This window comes from Scardinius erythrophthalmus (genome assembly GCF_964197995.2).
Source record: "Scardinius erythrophthalmus genome assembly, chromosome: 23".
Taxonomy (NCBI): Eukaryota; Metazoa; Chordata; class Actinopteri; order Cypriniformes; family Leuciscidae; genus Scardinius; species Scardinius erythrophthalmus.
The window spans coordinates 13,817,696-13,838,624 of record NC_138243.1 but is presented as its reverse complement, the minus strand read 5'-3'; the positions used below and the strand labels follow the sequence as shown (position 1 = coordinate 13,838,624).

The 20,929-nt window shown below is 37.5% G+C and overlaps 1 protein-coding gene across 1 annotated transcript in view; it reads right to left on the bottom strand.

The window, feature by feature from the left end:
• LOC308683408 (uncharacterized protein) overlaps positions 1 to 20,712 on the bottom strand; it is a gene marked incomplete at both ends in the record, with an annotated part of 55,989 nt that extends 35,277 nt beyond the window's left edge. Inside the window, 4 exons of the mRNA XM_081353879.1 lie at positions 12,817 to 15,245; positions 17,036 to 17,148; positions 17,329 to 17,390; positions 18,298 to 20,712. Coding sequence (XP_081210005.1) covers positions 12,817 to 15,245; positions 17,036 to 17,148; positions 17,329 to 17,390; positions 18,298 to 20,712 — 5,019 coding nt within the window. The remainder of the gene's footprint in view (positions 1 to 12,816; positions 15,246 to 17,035; positions 17,149 to 17,328; positions 17,391 to 18,297) is intronic.
• Between the last annotated feature and the right edge of the window lie 217 nt (positions 20,713 to 20,929).

Sequence of the window (20,929 nt, the reverse complement as noted above, 5' to 3'; positions counted from 1 at the left end):
CCACATGCACAGACACACACACACAAACACACACGCGCACACATGTACGCACACATACATACACGCACAGACACACACACACACACACACACACACACAGACACACACATACACAAACACACACACATACACACACAGACATGCACATACTATTACTTTTTTTAGGTATATACATAAACACGCAATACAGCCAAATTACTCCACGTCATTTATTTTTGTGGAAAGCCAGTGCAGGCCTGAGCGGCGGTCATATTTTGTACCGCGATGCGGTACATCTAGTTTAATGAATTATAATGTGATCGTATTATTCAACACACTATTATTATGTTTGAGACATCAACCACTGCTCGATGACCATAATGTTTGTATAAACTGTAGGTAACAACTAGTAAAATATACATCTAGGTAATAAAAAATGTAATATTTTCTTCTCAGCCATGTCAACAATTATCCGTGAGCGAAATCTCCTCCCATCTGTTGTCTGATTGGCCTTTCGCAAGGATTCCTGGGTAGTTAAAGTGCGTGGAGCCTGCTTCTATGCGGGCTTCGTGGAAGACCGCTTCAAGGGTACAAAGGGGGCGCTGCTGAGCACACTTCAGAGCGTTAAAATGCTGAATGGGACGGTCTACGGACTCGTAGACTCGGCGAGCACGCGCAATTCAAGTCCACGAGACCGAAAGTCCACATGAAGTGCGCGATTTGGGACAGGGCCTGTTGATCTATTTTTATGCAATACTTGTTGTGCCTTTGACACTAGTACATGTAATGCTTAATAAAAAAATTACATGTAATAGATTAAAATAACAATAATAAGTGAAAAAAGAAGTGAAAATATTGTATATATATATATATATATATATATATACAGCACACACACTTTTACTTGTTCTGTGGTGACGGATCTTTTTTCACTTTAGGTTGTAAAAAGAATAAACCAGCTTCCAGTCCCACCAACATGCATGGTGCACCATCCAGGCTTTGAACCTAACTGTCTAAATCCCTATACACTGCAAAACATCTACAACATCTATAGATGTGACTATGGCCATATAAGGCGTAGAACCCCAGAGGAGTAAGTGTAGTTTGATAACCCTACAAATAATCAAATATATATAATATCATAACACATTTTTTATTGCATAACTTGAACACGTAAATGACGACATTTGAATAAGATTTGTTTCTCCAAAAAATACAAATTTTATTTGTGTACACGTTTTATTTGGTCATAAGGACAAAGTTTTGTCTTTAATTTTTAGACAGTTCCGCCATGTTGCATACCGCAGCTTTGTCAGCTGGTGCTGGGGCTACTTGGGTCGAAGTGTCCGTGTTGTCATTCCAAGCTACGTTGTAACCCGGATACGCCAGGTGTTTCCAGATCCGGCTGGTCAGTATACTGGCTTTCGACCCCCTCTTGACTGAATCTGGAAACACGGCGGGCAATTGCTTCATCCTTTGATGGTCTGTCATACTCTGCACTAAGTGGCTTTGGTATGGGGATTGACTTCAGTTCATCAACAAATGGAGAGGGGTCCATGACAACTTCATCAAAGACAAGCTTCAGTAGCTCATCAACATAATCTGTAAGAATTTATTTTTTTATTACTTCTTACATATTTAAAATATATTACAATTTATTTTTTTACTTGTTGGTTGTAATAAAAATAGAATATTATTTGCATTACTTATTACATATTATAATTTGTTTGTTTACTTGTTGGTTGTAATAAAAATGTTTTATTACTTACTATATGTTGACTCTGTCTTTAATGGCCGTGCTATGCATTGCCCTTTTTTTTATTTCGGGAACACCATTCTGTACACCCCCTGTCCTGCCGATGTTGTGGCTTGTTCTCTGTTGGCGTATTCGTTGTGATGAAGCGCAGCAAGATACAGTCTGCAATAACCGTTAAACAAAAAAAGACCGTAAAGGCCAGCTCCTCTACAATATGTTTTTTAAATTTTTTGTTAATAGTCCTATTACCTGCACAACATTCCAATGAAAGGGAACACTACATTTTTAGGTGCAAAATGTAGAATTAGGCTGTGGAAAGCCTCCAAGGAAGATGTCTGGAAACTGTGACTGAGCTTCTCCACATCTTTGAGCACCCTCTTGTTGCAAAGTATTTTTTCAATTTTGTGGATAGGCATCGACCCTGCATTATTAGAAAAGAGTGTCAGTAATACCCAAATAATAATAATGAAAAAGTACCTCCAATTTTTTTCAGTAATAAATATATTTTTAAAATATAATTTTTTAATAGTAATAAAAATGTAATATAAAAAATATTATTCATAAAATGTAACAGAGACAAACTTATTTTTAAGAATTACCTTGTTGAAACCATTTCTTTGGGTCATTTGATGCTGTGAGTGGATGTGCACACTTGGGAAAGATAGGATTGTCATGTGTGTGCACATTCTGGAGGTGGTTGACCAGTGAAGTCCACTTAGCCACCTTCTCTGGTCCTGATGTTGAGGAAGTGGCGCACCAGTAAACATGATTTCTGATGCTACGCTGCCACTTCCTCAGCAATCCACAGTCCTTGTTTTTTGCCAGTTTGTCTACTTTCTTAGACAAACCTGATATACAGAAATTGAACGATAAGTTAAAAGAAAAACACATACAAATAATTTACCACATCAATAGTAAAATAACTATATGGTTAGAAAGTCAAACACTAACCTTTCTCAAAGTGCCACATATCATAGAACTGGGTTATGTCACGCTCCCTGAGATACTTCTGGATCTGTGGATGACGGTCAGTGACAATGTAATCCACTTCTAAATCGTTTGACTCCAGCAGGTCCAGACATCTCTTTAGGCCTTCCTTCTCCATGTGGTAGCTACCACCAACCTCATTGCTCTAAGTAAGCATCATAACATACATTTTTAATACAAATAATTATTTCATTTAATTTTAATAGTCAATCATGTACTCTATTGTAAAAAGGTTGCACACCTGAACAAGCTGGAGGTCAACAATAGTATTGCTATGCATGTCCATAAGCGTATAGCTGCCATATTTGGCAGAATGTCCTACATAAAACAAATAAATGTAAACATAATTATGTTTAAACATGTAATGATATAAATGTTCACAATAATAATTAACTATTAATTTATGAAAAACGTATGGCTTACCTGGGGAATCTGCACGCATATCTCCAGATACTGCAATTTTTCCTCCCTCTTGTAACTGCTGTATAATTTTTCGCTGTTCACTTCTCCACTTGTGTACAATTGCTGGCTCCAAAAAACTCCTGCAATGTCTCCTGAATGTGTCGTACTGGTGAATTTTTAATTCCATGGCCTTGCAAATCTATGATTTTGAAAAAATCATAACATACATTTATAAATAATATTAACAATTGTAATTTTACAAAAAAAATATATACATTTATATTTTTTTCTTGTATTATTGATTACATGCCAACCTTTTGTAGTTGGATGAATGATCCCCCAGTAAAATATGTAGCAGCTGATAACAGGAGGTTGCCCATTGGTGTACTTCCAACTATGGGCTGGCTCTGCCATTTCCGGTTGTACAAACACTTGGGGCAAAGCTGCCTGATTGCAACATAAGTGCCCATTCGTTGTAGCTTCATATCAGATTGTGAACTGCAAATTGGACACGTGGAGAACAACTCACGCAAACATGTTTCAAACACAATGTATTTTGTGTCTGCACATGTGGAGCTTTGCCCAAACCTAATAAATAAGTAAATATGTGTAAGTAAAAACAAAAAACAAAACATGTATTAGTGACAAAGTGAACTTATAGATGTGTATTACTTACGACATTTCAGATTTTTGTGAAATTGTTGTGTCATCATCAGCGGGGTTAAAAGTTGAATCATGAGGTTCTGTTGTAATTTGTATGTCTGACTCTTCCTCCTCCTCTCCCCCCTCTTCTTCCAACAGCAGATGAGGTATTTTTGGTGGTCTGAAACCAGACTTTACTGGTGTTGATGCTAATGGTATATCATAGGTGGTTGATGTGGTTGTTGTGCCAACAGTCACACAAGCAACCATAGCCTGTGAACCTTAAAAATAACATACAATTGTTGACAAATGTAAAAAAAAAAAAAGACATTTAAAAAGTGATATTAAAATCTAAAAAAAAAAATTTATGAAATGTATACCTGTACTCCGAATGTGAACGTTTTTCATTGTACTAGAGGACAATTGGGTTCCAACTGTTTGCGTCATCACAGAAACAGTTTGTGGACAGCCAGTCTGACAAGCCACATCAGATTGTAAAACTCTACTTTGACTGCTCTGATATGATGTACTCTGAAAGAATAAAAGCAAATAATTTATTTGTTAACGAAATGTTGGTGCATAAAAAGGAATAAAAACACATCACTTACGTAAAAATTACAAAAACAACATAAGTTTATTACAACATTGGTGCACATATTGTATCCAATGTGTGTATATAAGTAAAATGTTAGCAGTGTTTACAGAGATAATACTTATTGTTTAACACGGAGTACAATGATGCTTTTATCAATTAAATTGTGTTATAATAATGATTATAGTCCACTGCTTTGTAGTTTGTAGTAAAAAATTAAAAATAAGATAAGGAATTTAATGTTATGTTAGCGAGCATAGCCCAGAGTTCATACTGTAAAAGCACAATCAGTCTTTGTTTGCGTTAGCCCGATGCATAAACATAACGTTTCAAAAAAAAAAAAAAATGCAGTTACGTTACTACGAGGTATTACCACTGATCTATATAGAATGTCATTATATAGATCAGTGGGTATTACTCTATTCTTTAAGACAACTCCGAAAACAACGACAAACACTTCACATATCTCAATACAATTGTCATTGAAGACTAGAAGCTAAACGGTGCTTACACAACAAACAAAATAATTATTAAGCATGCTACATAAAACATAAAAGCAACAATTATTAATAACACTTACAGGTTGTGATACGGAGGAGGAAGCTGATGCAAATACACTTGGAACTGAACCTTCCTTCAATATCAGCCGGCTCGCGAATCCAAGTTTGATTGCATTTAAGTTGGTAAAGCAATCGTCTTCAAAATGGCGCGAACAAAGAACAAGGCTCGGACTATACTTCTGTGGTATAGTTGTATATATGAATTGTAGCCACTTAGTCTTCAAATGCTCCTCCTTGGGCAGATGAAAAAAGTTTGCTTTTGAGTCGCACTTCAGAACACAGCGTCTCGTCGCCATGATGTTTTCACTGGCGTCTTGGAGCGCAATAAGTGGGCGTATCGTATTCAAATAACTTGACAAGTTGACGTCATCTAGTCAGAGAAAAAGCTTCGGTCTTCTAACGATTCATAAAAATGACTCAGAGTCGACTCTTACTTTTGAAAGACAATAGCTTTATATACGGTGCACTTTCATATTTCAAACTTTGCAGGATGTTTTTGTTGACTTAGATCTATGTTACACACTACATGAAAGGTAAATTTCAAAATTCCATAATAGGTGCCCTTGAAATTTTTTCTTCCCTGCACCAATGAGGTACAATGTAACCTAAAAAAAATGTACTGATATTCATAAAAAATTTTTTTTTTTTAAATCTATGGATTATTTCATTTATTTCATTGACATTTACATTAATTTATTTACATTTTCAAAAATAAATAATGAAATGAAATAAATAAAATAAAATTTCATTTTAACATTTTGAAAATAATTCTTGTTTAATAATTTTGTTGAATAATCTTTTTTAATTATTTATTGTTTAAATCGACAAAAAAAAAAGAGAGAGAAAAAGTTTTAAAAATGCAGTGGTTTTACTTGATGTTGCGTGTTTAAAGTTGACCTCAACTTCTTCTAGAACATAAAAAGGCAGAAGAGCACAGTGCAGTCCTCCTGAAGACACCACAGGGAAACAAACAACACTTAGCACTTGTATTCATCTGAGATAGAGTACTTATCTCAATATAAACTTCACTGAAACACAAGAGATGAGCCATGCCAATGCAGACATTATATATGATGTCAGAACAGGGACGGAGGACTCAGATGCAAAGAGACTTCCGTGCACAGGTATACACACTCTCCTCATTATGATAATGAACATGAACACACACAGAGAACATGTTGAACATTTTAAGCTAAATAAATGTTTGTCATATTTGTCATTTTTAGGAAGTGATTCTGTGTTGAACAGAATGTACAGAGCAGTTCTGGTGTGTTTGGTGCCGCTGTGTGTTCTTCTACTGTCTGTCATCATGCTACACGTTCAGCTCAGTGCAGAGACTCGCCAACATCACATGGACAGAGAGAACTTTGCAAATGAGAAAAATTACAAAATGAGAAAACCGTGCTCAAATATAATAAAACCCAGTTACTGAGCACGATTGCCAACCTCAAGAATGAGATAGAGCAGATAACAAACCAGTCCTAAACCAATATGACCAGTACAATTATACCTCATTGATCCATGAGTGAGAAGACATCAGCCTATATATTAATTACTATCTAATAATAATAATAAAGAACTCAGACAGCAATGAAAGTCTGATCTGGTGATGGAAGACATGGAGATCTGGAGAGTCCAAAAAAAACTGCGCTGTAACTAGCAGAAACAAAATGTTTCTAAAAAGATTTCCCTAATAACCCATTTTACAAATATGTGTTTATTTGTAACAATGTAAACATTCATAGAGGATATTATCTCTGCAACACCATGACATACATGTGACATGTTTTTTTTTTTAATACATTGCTTTTGTATATTTAACATTTTGTTTTTGTGATGCTGCATTTTTTCAAAATAAAGCTTTGAAGTGATGAAACCAGACTCATTTCAAATTTGTCATCCATGCAGAAAAAAAAGTAACTGCAATTAACATTAAAGTATGTGGTGGCAAATAATTGAACTTCATGTAATGTATGTGCTTGCATGAAACAGCTCCTCTGTCTTGGGTCTAGACTAGAGAATGATAGACTGATAGATACGATCTAAACCACCGTAATGCCTGTCCCTGAATACCAGTGTAATTTTGTAATCCATCTAAGAGTATTTTATGATCTATAGTGTCGAACGCAGCACTAAGATCAAGTAAAACTAGTATAGAGATATAGCCTTGGTCAGAAGCTAGAAGTAAGTCATTTGTAATTGTAACGAGTGCAGTTTCTGTGCTATGATGGGGCCTAAATCCAGACTTAACTTTTTCATATATGTCATTATTTTGCAAAAAAAGAGCCTAATTGGGCACGACTTTTAGTGTTTTAGACATAAATTGAAGATTTGAAAAGGGTCTGTAATTTGTTAATTAATTTGGATCTAATTGTGATTTCTTTATGAGAGGCTTAATAACTGCCAGCTTGAACGATCTTGGAACATAACCTAGAGATAAAGACGAGCTGATATTGAGAAGAGGCTCTTCTGCTACAGGTAACAATACTTAATTATATAAGTATATCTTGATCAAAAGATTGAGTTCAAGTGTAGGCCAAATATCCTTAGATTTAAGTATACTTAAGAGTAATAGTAACTATATTTATGAGAAGTACACTACCAGTAAGTGTTTTAATGTTTTTAAAGGAAGTCTCTTCTGCTCACCAAGGCAAATTTATTTGATTAAAAATTACAAAAAAAAGTAATATTGTTAAAAATTCTGACAATTTAAAATAACTGTTTTCTATTTTAATATATTTTCAAATGTAATTTATTCCTGTGATCAAAGCTGAATTTTCAGCATTATTACTCCAGTCTGCAGTGTCACATGATCCTCCAGAAATCATTCTAATATGCTAATTTGATGCTAAAAAAAATTCATTATTATTATCAATGTTGGAAACAGTTGTGTACGATGGTTTTTTCAGGATTCTTTGATGAATAGAAAGTTCAAAAGAACAGCATTTATTTGAAATAGAATATTTCGTAACATTACAGATGTAATCTTTGATCAATTTAATTCATCCTTGATGAATAAAAGTATTGATTTATTTTATTTATTTCCCATAAAAAATAAAATAAAAATTCTTACTGACCCAAAACTTTTGAACTGTACATAAAAAGTAGACTGAAAATATGCTTTCTTATTTTTAGTTCACAAGACGTATACTAATACAATTCTTGCATGTAAGGGCAAGAGATGTATATATTTTAAAGATATATAAATGTGTATTTGTGGACAGAGATTGTGCACTCTAAATTAAAAATGGAGGAATGAAAAATTAAATGGCATTCCTGTGTTTTGGAGCTTCGGGTGGTATTATACAGATAACAAAGAAAAACACTGAGCAAAGAATGCTGGGTTCCATGTATGTTGCCTGTCATGTCAAGTAAGAGACTTTATGTGCTACAGTACAGAAGCCAGTTGAAGTGTGCCTGTGGTGAGATGCTGTGAGAGATCTGCAAACTGCTGTGTCAAGCTTTTTGCGTGCTAAATAGCCCCTACTAGTGGCAGAAATATGTAAAACGCATCTAGACGGTGTCAGCAGTATTTCTCTCCTGCCTATTCAAAACTAAATCACCATTTATTAGGTTGTGTGTATATCCTTGACTTCCCAAGTCAAAAAGAAGTCAAATTCCAGAAGTACACCAACACAAATTTTAAATGGGCAGCTCATTGAGACTGTCTAATTATTTTATTATATTTGTGTATTTTATAACTATCGCTTCAGTTAGATGTTTGATGCAATACTCAGATCTGTCTGAATCACAGTATAAGCATATCACGTATCAAGGCCTGAAAACATACGTGCGTGAGAATCTGCAGAAAGAAAGAGGCAGAGGGAGAAACAGGCAGTTTGACTGTACGGGGAGGTTAAAAAACGGGTGTGCTTCTCTAAATCTCAAGAGATGGAGGTGTTGTCATGGTGACTGTTTCTATGGAGGCAGTGTTGCCTAGGTCAGCACCAATGAGACGGTGCGTTTTGCCATTATGTGATCACACTTCACAATTCAAGAAGTGAGTCTGAAACTCCAGAAATACTGTAAAAGCTTTTATTTACAGCTGTATTTACAAGCAAAGGGCAAATCATAAAGTCCAGCAAGGACACAAAGGCATTGTTTACTTTGTTTGCATAAGGACATTTCGCAAGTAAGGCAACAGAAAGTAAATACAAATACCGAAACGAGCAACCCAAGGCATGTCGATGAGATTGTGATGTATGAGTGTGCTAATAGTATCACAATACTAAACCTCATCCAGTTTTTGCTGTTTTATATTTCAGGCACACTTTTCTCTGCCCTAAGGCACACAGCAGTTTTTTTTTTTTATTGTGTCATTTATCTCTAAATTCTCAAATCTGCTGTAAGGAACTCCAATTTGAGCTGTCACCTTTCAGCACAGTTATTTCAACTGAATTACAAGGCTTTCAATACTATAATGGTAACTTTGAGTGTTTGTTAAATCTAAATACAGATCATATGTTTCAAGTGACCTATATTGCGGTTTTTTTTCTCCTTGTTCCTCCTACACCACATTTTCTTGCAACAAACTCACTCATTTCCACCTTCCCACTCCTTAACTGCGATAAATCATTTTAATATAAGGAAAGGAATGGAGTTTTGATTTCTGTAATGATATAATTAGGTCTACATAATGATATAACGAAACTGCCAAATTTCTCACCACACATAATCATTTCTTAAAACATTGCACTGTCATCATAAAAGAAGCAGCATTAAATACATTAACAAGCATTTCTTTTCTTGTTTTCATAATACAAAACAATATAAACTTCAAAAACGTCAGTAAATAAGGCCTAAAATGACACTGAATAGCAATTTAATAATATAATTGTTGATTCTCGTACAAAAAAGGTGTATATTATTGTTGTCAGTTATTAATTTTTGTGGCAGGATAATATTCTGGCTATATATCTGCAAAAAGCTTGTTTTGACCTTTTTTTGGATTTGCAAATTTTTTATCTCCTTGGTTTTCAGTCAAATTTTGGCACATCACTATGGCAGTTGCCATGCTGATGTAATTATTACTTTAAATAATTTAAAATACTTTCATTTTAAGCCGTTTACAGGGCAGGAGAAAAATAAACATTAATCTATGTGTACATGTGCACTACATAGATGTCAAACCAAATGTTCTGAGGTATAGACAATGCCTGGCTCATTCGCTTGTGCTCATCTGATCACAGCTTTCTCATCAGCGCGTTTAAACTAGGCAAAAATAGAGCATCATTGATACCAGAACTTTGATCCATCTTTGTCTTTGTAGTTCATATCTTACTGGAACCCCAAATGGGTGAAAGTCCAGGTTCTTCTGGTAGTCATGAAGTACCACCAGTATCTCTCTCTTCTGTCATAGAATCTGTATAGAAATCTTTTAGATACAAAAAGTCTATCTTGTTTGTCTTAGCCATGCAAAGTCATGCTCAATGTGGTTACAAATGGCTGACATATAGCTCTTAGACCCAGCATTAAATCACCACAAATATGAGATCCGGCCGCGCTGAATTAATGTCTTTCTCTGACACAATGTTGGTCTTGGTCTCTGAAACTGTCAATTTGAATTGAAGTTAATTCTTCTATTAGCCCAAAAGGCAACGTGAAGAACATGAAGCAGGAGAAATTACGGTAATAAATGAAAGGACAAATTATATAAATGAATATAAAACATGAAAGAATCTCTCTCTTGAAGCTACACACACAGGTTGCTCAAGTTAGATCCTTGACCAAAACGTCTTGAATCTAAAGAAACCCTGATAAACGGTTTAGAAGTTCAATCTGTCCCTCATGGACAGAGCCTGGTGTGTAAGGTTGTAAACCATCAGACAGCGTGTCCAGATCATGGTAAATCACTGCTTGACTCCTGTCAATAGAGGGAAACATAATTAATCCAACAGTCAAGACTGCAGAACAGAATGTTTACATTTTACATTTGGCAAAGCAACTTACATTGCATTCAAAGATCTGCATTTTATAAGTTTCTGCACTTCCTGGAAATCAAACCTTGCCATTGCTATAGTTTGAGCTACAGAAATGCTGAACCTCATGCATTTTTCTAGCTCTTGAATAGTTTAGTTGTTGTTTTTATGTAATAGTAACATGGAACATTAGATTTTAGAAACAAAATAGAGTGAAAAACAACATAACATTACTGGGCCGACCCTGTAAAACACAGCAAAATATATTACAAAATGTACTTCAATGGACAAGAAAATACATTTCCAATCTTAAATACACAACAATACATTTTAGGTATACATTATATTGCAATTTTAATGCAATATGTGCAATCTCTTATTTGAGAAATTGCAGTCATATTGAACAGAGGTCTAGACTAGACTCTAAAATTAAGGTTGCATATCTGAGTATGATTAAGTGTGAGTGATAGAGAGCTTTTGCTGAGACAGATTTGGGCTGACGTAAAGGGAGAAAAGCCGAGCTCACTTTTACTTTTCTTTTACTTTGATCAGGAAAAGGGAATTATACGATCAGTCTAAATATGTGGAAAATTCTCAGTCTTCCTTTACTTCACAGCTCCATCACTGCATGTCCCTCGTTCTCCCACTCACATCCAAATTTAGACACATACTAATGCGTTAACACTGGGTGTTCCTTCTTGATGTATAATAAATATAAAAAAACAGATCTGTTTTCTCGTTTACAGTGCACACTTTTTATACTTTTTTTGTCCCAAATCTTCTTTTAACAAACAGGCCCAAAGTCATTTTCAGTGGATGTTTGAAGTAAGGTTTACACTTATACATTTAATGCCTGATAATCAAAATGTGCCTTAGTGATTTTGCACAATATTAGTTTATTAATTTGAACCCTCTGGTAATATTTGCATGTGGGTCAAAAATGACCAAAAAAAATAAATATTTCAATGAAATGATTGTACTATATTTTAGTTTGATAATGTTTTTTTTATTTACCTTTTTGGGGTTTGTGGTACTAAATCATATTCATGCAGAAGTTATAATCCATTGATTCACTTTTTGAGCATGGAATTGAAAATGAAATTTCCAACTTAAACTTTCGTAAATCTTGAATGCTTTGGAGCACAGACTTAAAGATTGGTCTGTTTTTAACCCTCTGGGGTCTGGGCTGTTTTTGGGGCCCTTGAGATGTTCTGACATGCCCTGACATTTGTGCTTTTTTCAGTTACTTATAAACATATTAATGGCAAAGGTGTAAATTCACTCTATAAAGCACAAACAGGGCTACCATAATATGTGAGCCACGTGTATGTACATGTTTTCATTTTTGAGAGAATAATGTTTATGCATGGTTATTGAAAAAACTAAAAACTAAAATTTCTGAAATAAGGCCACAAAACACATAGTAAATATGTGTCAATAAGACTTTTGACTAATGGATGTCCTCGCCTAGAGTTTTTTCTTCAAAATTATGTGAAAATAGTCTTGCTTTATCGTTCACATAAAACCATACATTGATATAAATTGATGTAAAACAGGTTTTGCTTGGAAAGCCAATATGCGAAGAGGCGTGAACGAGGAGTGGTTTACACCTTAGAATACAATGTCCCACCCACTCTGCGTGTGACTATTTTTTCAGGACCGTTTAACCTTTTCGAATCATGTCCATGTTTTTGTAGTTGTTTTTTTGTTGTTTTTTTCTGTTCACACGGCAAGTGCCAAAACCTTTACCGAGTTTCGTTCCACTCTGATGAAGTAAAATAATTCTAAAAAACAAAACATAACATTTTTCCATCAAAAAATGACTGAACAGCACCAGAGGGTTAAATGTTTTGCTTAAAAAGTGTCCTTGAGCTATATTTATTTAAAATAAATGCACTTGGCTTGATGTTAATGCAGACTTTTTTATGTGTTCATTACTTTTTGGGGTCACTGTATATGCATATATGGTGGTTCCAGTACCTGTAAAGTGGAAGATCTTGATGCACTGGTCTCAGTCAGCGCTGCACTTCCTGGGATACTTGACACAATAAACCCTGTTCCGTCAGGAAGGGGCTGCCGCACCACCACCTTCCCTTTTCTAGTCTCTGCCAGAAACAGACTGTACCAGTAGGCATCACTTGAGATGAGAGTAGAGTCAGCGATGGTGGAGGAGTTCCTCTGGCTGAGGATGCTGTTCCTACCCTGTGGAGCCGCTTGTGAGGGCTTCGGTTCCTGACATTTCAGCACGATGATCACCAGGATGGTGATTAGCAGCATAAACAACACCGACCCCAAACCGATCAGCAAGTACAGGTTTAGATCGGTGATCAGGTCGTATTCGACAGGCACCTCTGTGGTTTCGGTTAACTGCGTGACCACTTGGTCCACTGTGGAGATCTTGATGGTCACCGTGGCGGAGCGGGGCGGTTCTCCGTTGTCTCTGGCTATGATGACCAGGTGTTGATCTTTGGGGTCTCTGTAACTGAACATCCGCGTGGTTCGTATCTCGCCGTTGTACTGATCGAGGCTGAACAGCGGCGTGTCTGTGATCTGCAGGAACTGATACGTTATACGAGAGTTCTGCATGGAGTCGGCGTCCAACGCGATAACCTTAGTGACCAGGGATCCTTTATCGCTCGACCTTGGGATTTTTTGCTCTATGACAGTGCCCTGTGGACGCCAGGGAGAAACTATGAGGGGCGTGTTGTCGTTTTGGTCCAGGATGATGATGTGTACGGTCACATTACTGCTAAGAGGAGGGAGCCCAGAATCTCTCGCTTCAATGTGGAACAGAAACTCCTTCTCCCTTTCGTAGTCAAACGTGCGTAAAGCGTAGAGGTTGCCGTTTTCAGGATTGATGGAAAACAGCATGGACATTGAGGTGTTGGCTATCTCCTTTTCTATGATGAAGTAAACCAGATACTGATTTTCATGCAGGTCTGGGTCATGAGCGGTTAGTGAGGCTAGCAACGCTCCGGGCTCGTTGTTTTCCATCAGATGAATGGTATAGAGGGTTTGAGGAAACATTGGGCCGTTATCATTGACATCTTGAATTGTAACACTGATCGTTTCGTTATCGGTCAGAGGAGGGCTTCCTCTGTCAGTCACGTGAAGAGTGATGTCATAACTGTGGATGCGCTCACGGTCAAGTGATTCGGTGACTATTAGCGTAAAAAAGTCTTCCGATGACTTATTAAGTGCAAAAGGTAACATCTCAGCATTGTGGATGGAGAGAACAACTTTGCCATTATCTCCAGAGTCCCTGTCGCTCACGCTGATGACGGCGATCACCGTTCCTACAGGGTCGTTTTCTTTAATCAGACTCTGTGAGGATTTGATCGTAATCTCAGGATGGTTGTCGTTTAGATCGGTGATGAACACTAATATTTTACACTGACCTGAAAGCGGATTCACTGCCTTGTCCTTGGCTTCAACGTACATCTCAAAACTCTTCACTTTTTCAAAATCGATCACGTCTTTTACTCGTATTTCTCCACTGCTGGGATCCAAAGAGAACTTTTCTTGTGTTTTCTCAGATGTGTATAAAGTGAAAGAGTATATGACGTCCGCATTGACACCCTCGTCCAAATCTGTTGCATTCAGCTGCATAATCAGCGTCCCTATAGGCGCGTTCTCAATGAGGTCAACCGAGTAAACTTGTCGATCAAACTGAGGGGCGTTGTCATTGATGTCCAGCACTTGAATGATAATGCTGGCCGTGCCTGAACGCGCAGGTTTGCCGCCGTCCACAGCGGTGAGGGTTAGTGTGTGGACGGCCTGTTTTTCTCTGTCCAAACTAGCTTTTAGCACCAGGTCGACATATTTAGTCCCGTCACTTCCAGTCTGGATTTCAATGGTAAACTCGTTACTTTCACTCAGGTAATAGGTCTCGATCGAGTTCTCTCCAACATCTGCATCCACCGCGTTTGTTAAAGAAAATCTCTCTCCAGGTGTTGCTGATTCCGAAACATCGAGCGGTATTCTCTCCCGTCTGAACTGAGGCGCGTTGTCATTTATGTCCATAATTTCCAATTCGATATTAAATATGCGTAATGGTCTCTCGATTATCACATCCATCTTGAGGAAACAGAACGATGATGTTTTGGCCGGGCATAAATACTCCCGATCAATTTTCTCAGCGATAAACAGTTCTCCGGTGTCTTTATTTATTTCTAGGTATTTCTTGCTATGGATATAATCCAGCTTTACCTTTCTTTCCAACAGGCTGTGCTCGTCGAGGCCCAAATCCGAGGCGATATTTGCGATCACGGAGCCCACTGGAATTTCCTCGGGGATGGAGTATCTTGTTACAGCCGAGGCGAGACTCCACAGCGCGGAGAGGACTGCGAAACCGAGGCGCCATCTCCTCCTTTGATCCATTGCAGTGCGCACGTTAACGCTTTCGCTGTCTTTCACAAGAATTATAGCAATGTTTTCGAAAACGAATGGAGGTTAGCGGGTATTTGGAAAGCATCTTAAAAGCATCCAGCAGAGCATCGCCATAGCGCCGTGCCGTGGATCCCGCCCGCTGATCAGATTCATCTGAGCTTCAGTGCTGCTCTGACAGTCCAACAGCATTGTGAAAGCAAAGCATGGGTTGTGCTCGCATTCCCCTTAAAGTGAATAGCATTAGTGTGAAGTGTGAAGATACACGTTTACATAAAAAAAAAAAAAAAAAAAAAAAAAAAAAATATATATATATATATATATATATATATATATATATATATATATATATATATTAGGAAAATGAAAAAAATATTATTGCTGAAATTACATTTGACTTTAGCTTTCTGGAACTCTTGTTAATGCCAGTACATGTAATGTACAGTTTGTCTGCAAATGTTGAAATTAATAAAAAAATTATTTATATAAGGTACTATTATTTATTTTTCTCGACAAATTCAGACTGTTGTAGGGCGTCATCAAACAAGAAGCAAGTTCAGCACCACGGACAGATCCATCTTGTATCTTGGTTCCGCTGAAAAGCCAAGCAAAATAAAAGCATGTTTAGGGCGGAAAATTAACAGCTACAAAAAATCATTTCTGCGCGACAATCCTCACTTTATTACTGTAAAGAACATTTTTAACATTATTATTATTATTCCTAAACTTAGATGTGTAGATGGTGCGGTCTGCTAAAATTCCACACAGGCTGCTATAATTAATTGTAATTATATATCTAATTGGTAATTTAATGCACCTAATCAGTAACAATTAGGTGTGTCATTTATAAAGAAGCACTGTGAATACATGTCTCTTCAAACCATTTGTAGATTAATGCCAATGTGTAAACTAACCATAAGCCATGTAATTTAATGTTATACATGTAAAATCCACCTATAAATTAAAGCTCTATATATTTTGCTACTCTACTTTTTTTCTGTCAAAAAGGGTGGGAATAGACAAGAAATGCACAGTTTTATACCATCATGCTGTTTCTTGTCATTTTGGCACAGCAAGAACCACTGCAGTGATTTTTTATTTATTATTTTTTTTTTACATTGAGAAAGACAAAAGAGCAATATTAAATCAATTCTATTGATATTCTTTATTCTGTACATTTCGGAAACAAAAGGGATATCATTTTGGAAAATATAAGCTGAATTCTCACCAATATGGGTGATTACAATTAAAGCAATCATCTGTTAAATGCTTTCAGAAACAATGCAATAACAATTACAGAATAATCAGAGTATTTTATGTAAGTATGAAGGCAAATTATACAGCACATTTAATCCAAGTGGAATATATACAATTATATACAGGAAGAAATCTACAGATGAAAAATACAAAATGGAAAAATCATTTGAAAAAATCATTGGTTATTATTGCATCCTCTTGGCGGTTATTGTTCGGCTTTTTCTTTTTGCCAAAAGTTGAGAATGAGTTGTAGACTTCAATCTCCCCATTGTTTGCCATCTTGAGTGTACAGAGTGTTGATGGTGTTCCGGGAATGTAAACATTATGTTGATAGTCTGGTGAGGGTTGAATTGAATCCGGTTGGTTGTAACGTGTCCATGAGCGGTTTGGAAAGCCCCCAACCTTAGGTGAGGTCTTATAATCTGTTTTAAATGACAAAGAAAAGTTCAATTCGATTAAATAACAAGGAAGCTATACAGAATATATAAAGCTGGTCTTTTTGAGCATGCCTTTTAACTGAACGTGTTTTTAGGGATGACAAATATAATGATTTTACCATGCATGTGATTTCCCCAGGTCCAGTACTGTGGAACAGATGTGTAAGCATAGTTGTCTGAGTCCTGAATCAGTCTGCGCTGCAGAGTCCTACCTGTGTTTATTGGAGTATGGCTAAAAAAAAAAAAAAAAAACATGGACATGTCAGATGCTTTGTGTGTGTGTGTGTGTGTGTGTGTGTGAGTGAGAGAGAGAGAGAGAGAGAGAGAGAGAGAGAGAGAGAGAGAGAGAGAGAGAGAGAGAGAGAGAGAGAGAGAGAGAGAGAGCAATAGAATCAGCTTTTACTTTAATCACCTTTTGTATGTATAATTGAGCTGGTTCTTAGTCAGTGTTTGGTCTTTGTTTCCCTGTTTGAGCTGCAAAGAAAAAAAAAAAAAAAAAGAGTTGAAATATTTACTCCACGCACTTATACATGAGAGGCACAAGAATGTACTACAAGCACAATGTCGTTGCCAAGAAGAAGAAAGACCTCAGAACACATCAAAAACAGTCACTAAAGCACTAAGTGACTTTACTAATTCATCACCCTGTTGCAGTATACATACAATTGGCAGCAGTGACAAAAAATGCATTTGTTTATTTATTTATTTATTTATTTATGAACTGTGCATTAAGAATTTTAAGGTCTAGTTCACAGAAAAACAATGAAAATCCAGTATAGCTCAAAGGAAAAATAAACAATACACTATTGTTTGCTCAATAGTTCATTTCAGTGCTGTTCTGCAAATAATAATAATATGTATTTTATTTATTTTATTTAGTAATTATTGCTTTTGTTATTATTTAATTATTATAATTGCCAATTATTATATTAGATTATATATTTGATTATATTGTTGTAATGTGTTATATATTATTGTTATTTTTAAATAATACAGAGTTAGCTCAACATAAGGACAGGAGAGCTGTCAGTCAATAAATGGGAAAACAAAGTAACTTGCGTTAATTATTTGAAAAGTAACTCAGATTGTTTTGTTGTAAATTTAATTTTACTAGCTACTTGAAAAAGTCATTGATTACGTGTTATTCCAACAATGTTGTTGTTGTTGTTGTTGTTGATAGTATAGTCCTGCGTGTGGTACTTGCATTGGCATATCCAAATATTGTTTATATTTGTAATTAAATTACAATTTACAGGCTATTGTTTACATTTTATTATTTAATCTCTTGCCATTTTCTGGGCTGATTAAAGAACAAGTATTTGAAAGTCTCCATCTAGTGGACAAACTTTATATATATATTTTTTTTGTCGTTGATTATTACCTCGTTTGGAGAGGTCACATTCCTTGTACCAAGACTGTGGCTGGTTGGGCTCCAGGTCAAAGTTTTATTTTCCATTTCCTTGATGTTATTTCGAGAAGATGTTCCCATCGGGCTACAAGGCTTGAGGAACATGAAGTCACTTTTAGATGACTCTGGAGTTAAACACATTTTATAGCAGTAGTTTTGACCTATTGGGTGGTTCGCGTTTACTTCCACGCAGTGCGTGGGTCCCTTCGATCCCGGTGATATGTGAATGTTCAAGTTAGACTTTTTAATGACGTCACTGGAGGGGTCCTTAGAATGAAACCCACAGCACGAGTTTCTGTCCTTGTGTCCCTTAATTGTGGCCAGGACAATAATAGCCACGAGAAACGTGAATGAAACCGCGCCCAGAGACACGATTAAATACAGCGTGAGGTTTGACCTGTACTGAGGGCTGAGCGCGAGGTCACCAAAATCAGGCAAGGATTCTGGCACGCTGTCAACAACTGACAACATGATGGAGGCCGTGGCCGAGAGGGGCGGATGACCGTTGTCCTTGACCAAAACCACTAGCCTCTGCCTCCTGGGGTCGTTGTCCATCAGCCGGCGGATTGTCCTGATCTCCCCAGTGTACAGCGCAACGCTGAACAAACTGAGATCTGTAGCTTGAAGGACTTCATAGAAAAGACGCGAGTTTTGCCCGGCATCCGCGTCCATGGCGGTGATTTTAGCCACTAGGTATCCGGCATCAGCATTCCTAGGGACAACTACAACCGCTGTGGTGTCATTCTCGGGCATCGGGGATACAATGATTGGAGGATTGTCATTTTGATCCAAAACAAACACGTTCACTGTTACGTTAGCGCGGAGAGGCGGAAAACCAGCATCTTCGGCTTGAACCACGATCTGAAAGTTTCTGAGCTGCTCGTGGTCGAAAGAACGCAGTGCGTAAATGTTGCCGTTATCTGAATTGATGGACACGTAGGTGGACACTGGCATTCCATGGATGTCGTTTTCTTGAATAGAGTAGGATAAGTAAGAATTCTGATCCGCGTCTGCGTCTTGTGCGGTGATGGTGCAAATCGAGGCTCCTGGCGCGTTGTTTTCGGTCAGGTAGACCGTGTAGGAGGGCTGTTTGAAACGCGGCGCGTTGTCGTTTATGTCAGACACTTGCACTAAAATAGTTTTCCTGGTAAAAAGAGGAGGCGAGCCCATGTCACGCGCCGTGAGGGTGATGTTATACTCTGAAATGGTCTCTCTGTCCAGAAAATCACACGTAACCAAAGTGTAGTAGTTTTTAAAAGAGGAGTGCAGCTGAAAGGGAACGTGATGAGGAATTTCACAATCAACATTTCCGTTTTCCCCAGAGTCTTTATCCATAACGCTAATGACTGCTATCACTGTGCCAGGGGGAGCATCCTCTTGGACAGGCGTAGATACTGATGTAAGAATCACTTCTGGAAGATTGTCGTTGACGTCTATGATGTTAACCATAACTTTACAGTGCACTGCCACCGCAGACGGTCCCTTGTCTTTGGCTTGCACATAAATCTCGTGCATTCGTGCCTTTTCATAATCTATAAGTCCTTTTACTTTGATTTCTCCAGTGCGGGAATCCACGCTGAACAGCTCGCGCACTCTCATTGGAGCGTGGCCGCTGAAAGAGTATGTGATCTCTCCATTTGGTCCTTCGTCGATATCAGTGGCGTTTAGTTTTATCACGACTGTGCCTCGCGGTGCGTTTTCAGCCAGCTTCACTTTATAAAAGTTCTGATCGAACACAGGCGCGTTATCGTTGGCATCCAGTACCGTTATGTTTATTTGCGCAGTGCCCGACCTCTCTGGCGAGCCTCCATCCACCGCTGTAATAACCATCAAGTGAGTCTTCTGCTGCTCCCGGTCCAGCGGACTTTCAAGGATCAGTTCTGCGAATTTACTGCCGTCACTACGCGTCTGGACGTCCAGGACGAAGTGCTCGTTTACGCTCAGCAAATACGAGCGCATAGAGTTCTCACCGACGTCCAGGTCCTGCGCGCTTTCCAGTGGGAAGCGCGATCCAGGCGCGGCGGATTCGGAGATATCCAGGTTAAATTCACTCCATGGAAAGACTGGAGAGTTGTCGTTAACATCAAATATTTCAACTTCGACCCTATACAATTCTAATGGGCTTTCGATCACAACCTGAAGATGGAATGAACAATATGGATTTTGTTCGCACAACTCTTCTCGATCAATTCTTTCATTGACAAATAAAATCCCGTTTTCTAAATTCACCTCTAAATATTGCCGTTTTGCACCTGAGACTATTCTAAATCGGCGGACTGAGAGTTTGTTGGTGTCTAATCCCAGATCCTCCGCAATATTTCCAACAAAAGCCCCGTGCTCCAGTTCTTCTGGGATCGTGTAACGAATCTGTGCCAGAACTACATCCATCAGAGACGCGATGAGCGCCAGGCAGGTTACCTGCCATGTCCATATCCACAGCTCCATTTAAATATAGTCTCCTTCCTGTGTGCCTTCAAATGAACGACCAAACAAAACACTCATAGCTTTAAAATGGTAGACAAAAATCCACCCAAACCCACAGTAACATTTCGTGAGAGAATGAGCACCCTAATGACAATGAAGTGGTAAATCCCTGAACCTCGTA